General features: G+C 36.6%; 1 protein-coding gene across 2 annotated transcripts; it reads right to left on the bottom strand.

The window, feature by feature from the left end:
- Nucleotides 1-431: 431 nt before the first annotated feature.
- Nucleotides 432-7643, bottom strand: LOC113702085 (protein CPR-5). 2 transcript variants are annotated; one of them, XM_027223058.2, is made up of 5 exons: nucleotides 7173-7643; nucleotides 4223-4279; nucleotides 3846-3881; nucleotides 2968-3711; nucleotides 432-1271 (listed from the first exon to the last, which is right to left on the bottom strand). In XM_027223058.2, exons 1-5 carry the CDS (start codon nucleotides 7569-7571, stop codon nucleotides 750-752), a joined length of 1758 nt encoding a protein of 585 aa, XP_027078859.2. In that variant the 5' UTR covers nucleotides 7572-7643; the 3' UTR covers nucleotides 432-749. The 2 variants fall into 2 exon arrangements, with proteins under 2 accessions (XP_027078859.2, XP_027078860.2); XM_027223059.2 differs by lacking the exon at nucleotides 4223-4279.
- Between the last annotated feature and the right edge of the window lie 448 nt (nucleotides 7644-8091).

The raw sequence follows: 8091 nt of genomic DNA on the forward strand, positions 1-8091 counted from the left end.
AAATTTGGTACTTTTTCATGTTTGGATTGCATTTTGTTAGATTTTTTGTAAAAAAAATTATTGTAACGATTTGATACATGTATGGTAAAAAAATAATTAAAAAATATATTCACGTAAAACGTAGTAATTTTTCTTTTGAAAATTGCTGTCCAAACAAGTATCTGCCGAGCTTTAGCTTTAGAGATGCTGGCTTGTCGGCCAACACTCATCATTGAGAATCTGCAGAAACTGTTTCTTAGTTGGGAAGGCTGGGATATGCTTTCAATTTCATTTTCACCAAAAGGATTATGTGTTGTTCCAAAAAGGAATTCAAAAATTCCCTTAATAAAGAAAATAATAATAAATCTTTCTCACATTAACAAAGTATACACAAGTTAATCATGTCAATTTGAATTTAAATTTCAAATTTTACATGTAAGGTAACATTACTATTTACGTGCAATTGATAGGGCATATATATACATCATATTCTTCTATATTCAGCTCCACCGAAGCAGTACAATACCAGTGTTGCAAACAAAAGGCTGAAAATTGATGCAATTTAACGCTACAAATAAGGAACTAAGTTTACATTAGGGCCCATTTATCAGACATCTGCAAGCCAACTATTGCTTGAACATCATTGTAGAAAAGGCTATGATTCACAGAAAAATGGAACCCTGGTAATGTAGACTATGGTACATAAATACATACAACAAGCATTACTACACTGCGCAGCTAGTCTGCATGTTGAAGTCATCAGTCCAAAATCAATCCTCACTATCCTCCAGTAGTGAAGAGAAGTGGTCTTTCCATTCATCAAGGCTTGCAAAAGGTAAAAATCCACATAACAATGGGAGAAACAGAGAAACAGTACCATAGAATAGACATCTTCTCAACCAATATGGAAAACGCGGATTGTTCTTGGTTCCCTCTGACACATTAATCGGCCCGTGAAGAATAGCGAACAACATTGAGGTCCAAAGGTTTGAAAGTAAGTGCAATGAGCACAGAACCTCCCAGTAAGCTAGCCAATGGTTTCCACTGCCCCCTAATGTGTCGATGCATAGCTTTCCCGCAAAACCGCAGGCAACTGCTAATAGCAAAACGATGAAAGTGACTGGCATTGCTTGATTTGATGTTGCGGATCTCTGAAGAAGCAAATAGGCAATTGCAAGGACCATGAAACCACCAGCCAACATTCGGGTTACGACTTGAAACTGACACTTTAGAATCTGCATTCCTGAGTTAAAAGATGCCATTGACTTTGGCATCCACCAAGACTTGGATTCCTGGAGCAAAAAGAGTAAAGAGGTTCAAACAGAAAATCTTTATGCAGCGCACAGCATGCATAATGGAGGCTCATAGATGCATAAACAGCTAGCCTGAATGATTGAGAGCATCAATTTTAGTAAATAGGTTCATGCATGATGGCAACTATTGAAGCATCTATAAGGCATAAACAATGACTTCATATCTGGTCCAATAATACCTTCTCCAGATTCTGCAATAAATAATTCTCTTAAGGTATGCTGGTGGGAGCTCTGTGCAGTTCCAATGGGCAGTATAACAAGATAGTAAAGAAAGTCTTTCTTCCCTTGGGCTACTCTCTTTCCAATTTAGGCATAATTTTTGTAGATCATGATTTATGGAGCCATTGCATGCACAGATCAGTGATCTTCATGAACTCCCCAGTTCATAAAAAGGAAAACTGTGGTAATGGAGAATGTCCAATCGATGAAACTTCTTTTAGACAAAAGAAAATATTGTCAGATGTAGTTTACAAACTCTATATTTCAATGAATAACTTCAGCTCTATACTCGTTTAAGATTGTTTGCTCTTTCATTGGATAATTAACGGGTTTATGCTGTTAATTTGCCTATTTATATGAGCTTGCGAGATACATTGGGACAAAGTCCGGAGTTCTTAAGAATGGGGTCCAAATGAAACCCTAAGTACCATGCAATCGACAAAATGAAAATGTAACTGTTGCACAAATGAACCAATGAAAGACCAGGCAACAAAGACTTGACTCATGTTTGGAAGGCTTATACACTCATAAAAGGTTTTATGCTCCTGTCCACCATAGCTGTTCTCTTGACATGGTCTTTGTAAGACACATTCCACAATGTAAGAGGGATCAACTTAGTGAATACTTTGAGATTTAGCAACCAAACCTAAAAGGTCCTGTAGTATGGGATTGCATTGCATGTTGCCATCATATAGCTTTCTCTGGGTATATACTAGAGGATGATCAGTACATTGTACCACAATGATGTTCATAAAACTACGTTTTCCACCAAATCATTCTACCCCATTGTTCTCTTTCTTTTCCTCCTTCGCTTCTTGTAGCTTATCGTCTTAAATTTGGCATGAGATACTCCAATTATTTTTTCTGGTCCTAGCTAATTAAATCATTTGCAGAAATAGGCAAAGCAAGTCCTAGAGTGTGCATTCTCATGAAGGCATTCCCACAGTATTTTCACCAGACCTAAAAGGAAATTAGCATGGACAAAATCCAAAGGAAAGTGGGGACATGACTAAACATAAGCATATTTAGTGAAACACTTAGATATGCTTGTACTGCATATACCAAGGTACTCTAAAATTCAATAATGGCGCTCATAAAGTTTGAAACGTCAGTTGTAAAACATCAATATGACAACTTATAGCATCATTACCGTGATATATGCACAACATGAAGATGGCAAGAGATAGATATACCTAGTCCAATTTTAGGCAGCATTTTTGGCTTTTTGGTTGGGGGTGGGTGTCTGTGTGGAGGCGAGGGGTTATCAGTAAATTACAGTGCCATTACAAGATCTTCCATCTTCAGATTAAGTTTTTATATTTGGCAAAAAACAATTCTGTATTGCATTATTAAACAGACATATTCCCAAATATGGCAAAGAGAAACAGTGAAAAGTATAGAGAGATTAATCAACAATTACTGGTTGAATCAAAGAATCAATGAAAACATTCCGTACCTCCAGATGTGAGCAAGATGCTGTAGCCTCAGAAATTCTTTTGTGGGAATAAACAAAAACTCCATATCCTGCACAGCCTAACATGACAAAGAGACCAACAACAAGACAGTCTATGCACTTTCTAAGCAGCTCAGCATGTCTTACATCTCCTAACTGAGTTTTGAACTTTTCAACCTTGAAGGAAGCCTTAGAAAAGCCAAATGCCAATTTAGACCTTTCTAAAAAGTTTGCATGAGAACTGAGAGCTAGTTCTCTTTCCTTGAGTTGCAATTTTTTCACAGCAAGTCCCATCTCAAATTCCTTGAGATCATTAGATCGAACTTGCTCAATAATGGATTTCTCGAAGGTGCTAAGAACTGATTGGCTATTATAACCACTTGAGCTTCTGCTTGGAGTGATGAAGGCCATATTCCGCGTTATTTGTTGATCATGCACAGTAAGACTGTTATTCCTTGGATCAATCGTTGTACTTTCTGCTATCTCTTCATGAATGTTTGGTTGTTCATGACTGCTGGCAGCAAGAAGTGGATCTGAAAGGCATTCTTGGACTCCCAAATCACATCCACAATTGCCAGCTCTGTTGGCAGAAGAGACTGTCTTGACTTCTGAGGAGCATATCTCAGCTTTTCCCTTATCTGTTCCTTTAGCTTTAGTAGATTTATTGATTACATGCAAAGTCATCAAGGTGCTCCTGAATGATTTCTCAAAATTCTCCACAAAACAATCAAAATTATCTCCATAAACCTGCTTCCATGTGAGTAAGAGGGCAGAAACACATCAGCAAGTGGATCAACTACTTTACTTGCTCAAGCTGATGAACTACGAGAAGGAATGCAAGTTCACTGCAGAATCAGCAGAAGATGTGGAATACAACTTACATTAACTAAAGATTCTCTGACTGCTGCAGCGCATATCTACAAGCAATGAGATCCATCCAGAATCATTAGATCCAACTTTCGATGACCAATAAGAAAGAATCTAATAAAAATGCATAATATCAAGTCATCTACTGGTGATAGGTATAACTGATTGATCCATTCAAATGAGTCCACTTGATGAACTGAAGCATTAGGATCCCAGACTGGGTCTAGACAGTTGGCCACTAGAAGTTCTATTACGATAATTTTACCAAACGAGACACCAAAAATATAAGAAAGACTACCAACAATGAGGATTCCCCTGTCAATAACAACATATTAGCTTTCCTCTTGATTAGGAAGAATACTTGGCAATTCTATTCTTTGAGAAAAGTTACCTGAGATAGATGATCCACAAATTTATGTTCATCTGTTGTATCTTTTCTTTTCAAAACCTACATTAACAACTGAAAATTTATCAATCTTTGTGCAATGACAAAAAAGAAACTCAAGCAAGTGCATCATTTTAAAGAGGATGTCATTGGAGAACATTTTCGACATAGTGTTCACTAGAAAAGGTGGGAAAATGGAGAATAGCCAAGCTACTATACCAGAAAGCTGTATGCTTTAGTAATGCATATTCCTTTACAATGAGAAATTATTGGACAAAATTTTGGGTTACTAATATGTGAGCATACACTTCACTTTATTTCTCTTGATGTGATGTAGTATTGGATTTCTTGTTCTTGAATCCACAAGTAATTCTCCATATAAACCAAAAGGTAAATAACATATTTTTTGGGCTCAAGTAAGGACTGGTTACAAAGCTGCCACTGAACACACAATCTCAGTTCTTAAATGAACAATTTTACAGCAAGTTCAAGGAACAGAGTAGTCCCACAAGCAAATAGGGTTGCCTTGAACAAACGCTCAATTAAGTGTTGTTATAAATTCAACCAACTCCTGAATTAAGCTCGAGCATTAATTTAACATAACTTTAAATTTGTTAGTTTTTAGCTTGAAGTCAAACAACATTCAGCTCAAAATCTTAAACATCAGGCTCATACAATACTTCAAATAATTCCATTTCATACAGGTGATCTTTTAGGTTTATTTATGTTATCAGAAGCATACATGTAAAATGACTTACAAGCAAACACTGGATATTCATTTAAAGGGTGAAGAGAATTTCATAAGAAAAGCGTATTGAAATTCATAAGAGAATTTCAACATTTTTTTGGAAAAGCATATTGAATTTAGATTTTGACCCAAGTCCAAAAAAAAGGGTAATGAAGTGGCTTGAATTGAGCACCTGAGCCAAATCCATCACATTCAAGGTGGATTTAGCAGCACTCAACATGATTTGTTTAAAAAGCAGCCTGCATGCAACTGAAATTATTACTCATAATGAAAAACAAACTGGATCTGTTCAAGTATGCATATATCAATTGCTACAATTGCAAAAAAGTTCTCAGGGACTAGATTAGATTATAGATTTGTATATTTTATATCAGAGACAGGTTCAACCCTTTTTGCAGGGCAACTTGATCAATCTTGTTTCACTTAGTTCCCAATTCATTAAGTAATGGCTCAATTAGTAGTTTATACTATATAGAGGGACTCCTTGAGTACATAAATCTGAGCATTTATAATATTAATGGAGTAGAAACGATTTAAGCACCCAATCAATTGTCATCTATATCATTCTTTGCATGAAGCAACTTGAATCTATCAATACAAGCATATATCAACTGCAAAGACTGTAAGCTTCATTCAGGGCAGTGAATATGTTCATTAGATACACTATCATCAACAATTTATTCGCGTACCATCAATTATTCATTCAACTCATAAGCCAGAGGAAATTAGAAAATGAAGGGTGGTTCTCTATCCAAAGTACTGGTTATTAAGTGTATTTCTACAACCACGTGCAAAAGGTAATTCCCACATATATCAATGTATGCAAAATGAAGCCTTTACACATCATGAAAGTGTATGCATTCTTCAGTAACTATTATATCACATTCAGGGACTATCCAAATACTGAAAGTTTGTACTGCTAAAATTAAAAAAACAAAAAACACTGATAAAAGAAGAAACAATTTGAGAATGAAACATTTTCAAAACTTCAGTTACAAATGGTCCATCTGGATAAGCAAAAATAAAAGATTTGCAAATGCCACTACGGGAAAACAGTGAACAATCATACCCTCCAAATATTAAGGAAAGGGAAACGATATGTAGATTACAATCATCAACTAAACCACTTTCCTATTTGGGATTTTGTCAAGCCTAATGCCTCCTACTTTTGGTGGATAAACTAGTAAGTGCATACTTAGAATAAAAGCCTGATGATTGATCAGCCTTCTGATCAGTTATTTAGTTAAAATGATATAAAAGGAGACCCTTCCACTGTCATATATTTAATTTACCACAAGCTAATTCTGGAATAGTCTAGTAGATGCACCAGCTAGTTTTATGAAACTAACAATGTTGTCTATATACAACAGAGATACATGTTTAAATCTGGTAAGTCAAGAGGCGTCCACTTTAAGTAAACCTACAAGTGACTTCTGTGAACCCTAAAGCTACTAATGCACATAACTTTGCTACAATTTTGTATATTCCCATATACAACCTGGCCAAGCTCTTGAAGGATTTAAATCAGCAACCTAGAAAAACAAAACGGAAGTGGGAAAACCGTGAAAGTCATAAATCCGTAAGCCTTATATTCCACCAGCCATCATAAACAGCACAAGCCTAAAAAATTTACAAATTCCATTAAACAGCAATAATACCACTTGTATCTTTATCGTTCATATATTTAGAACTGAAATCTCATCCTCCCAAAGAAAATTTCAACCTTTTTCTAAAAGGACAAACAATCCACATAATCCCAATACCACTATCAATCTAGAGAAAAAATCTACCTAAATTTTCTACAACCCCTACCCAAAATTCACTCTTCCGCTCCAAATCTTAACTTCCCAGCTCTGCAAAACATACTCTTGCATATTCAAACAGCCCAGGTTATATCTTTTTTGTTCTTTATTAATGTACTTATTTTGGTATTGTAGTGGCAACACCACAATATCGCCAGCGACACTGGGGCAAAAAACCTATACCACCCTGCAATAAGAGCACCGGGCTAGTCCAGCTTACTCCAAAGATCATGATTATCTTATCCAACAAAAATTCCAACTTTCCCAGTAAAGATCAAAACTTTACACTAAAAGCAACCAATCGAGTAAAATTCATCAACATTTTTTCCCTTCTATCTTTTTTAGAAAAAAAAAATCAATCAGAAATACACAATGCGGACCAATTGAAAACCATATACAAATATACCTGAGCAACAATAGCTGCAATGGACATGCCAAGAGGAAGAGCGAGCGCACCGTCATCACCCGGCCTGGCCCGGCCCGGCCCGGAAAATATTTTAGGGTTTGGGCGCCGACCAAAGAGCCTAATCCCTCTTTTTTGTGCTGAAGAGTGTGACAAGGACGCCGTGGACCGGAACCCACTGGAGGAAGCCCACGAAGACGGCGATTCTGAAGAGGCCTCTGAATGGTGGTTCTGCTTTTTCTTCTTTTTCCCTTCTGTGTTTCGATTGGTGGGTTCCGAGCCGTTGATGGCTTCGGACATTGATGATGCAGTGGGAATTTGAGCCATTGGATTGGATGAATCAACGGCGTCGTTGTGGGAGCTAGGGGGAACTTGCAAAGGAGGAGAAGGAGGGGCGTCCATGGTAAATTTAAAGAGGTTTGGGGGGGGGGGGAATAATTTGAAATCTCTCTATATCATTTTTAAGTTGTATTGTTTTCAAACTCTGATTCCTTTTGTACCCCCCCCCCCCCACCCCAGCCCACCCAATTTCTAAATCGGGATCCGTTTTCTTACTCTGTCTTTTGGTTTTGGTTTAATTACATAATAGTCCCTCAAAATACACATGTATCCCACCTTTTCCCGTCGCATTTTTTTCAGGGATAATTTCAGAAACCTCCCCTGAGGTTTCTGACATTTACACTTACCTCCCCTGTAGTTTGAACAATTACACTGACTTCCCCTGAGGTTACTAATCCTTTACAAATTCAGTCCAAATGATTAAAATATTATTTTAGAGAGTGAAATTAGAATTTTGTACCTGATTTGTCCATTGTGCCACATGTTCAATGAATGACAAAGTATTACAAATTAATTAACAATTAATAAACTTTAACGAGCGTAGTATATAGGCAAATACGTATTGCCTATTTAAAGTACCAGC

This window comes from Coffea arabica, chromosome 7c (assembly GCF_036785885.1).
Source record: "Coffea arabica cultivar ET-39 chromosome 7c, Coffea Arabica ET-39 HiFi, whole genome shotgun sequence".
Classification (NCBI taxonomy): domain Eukaryota; kingdom Viridiplantae; phylum Streptophyta; class Magnoliopsida; order Gentianales; family Rubiaceae; genus Coffea; species Coffea arabica.

What these genes read in the sequence shown, in the direction of transcription:
- LOC113702085 (XM_027223058.2), bottom strand. Translation starts at nt 7,571, where the DNA reads ATGGACGCCCCTCCTTCTCCTCCTTTGCAAGTTCCCCCTAGCTCCCAC. An exon ending in TTGTGGATCATCTATCTCAG is followed by an intron (nt 3,882 to 4,222) that starts GTAACTTTTCTC and finishes CATTGCTTGTAG; the next exon opens with ATATGCGCTGCAGCAGTCAG. An exon ending in TCAGAGAATCTTTAGTTAAT is followed by an intron (nt 3,712 to 3,845) that starts GTAAGTTGTATT and finishes ACATGGAAGCAG; the next exon opens with GTTTATGGAGATAATTTTGA.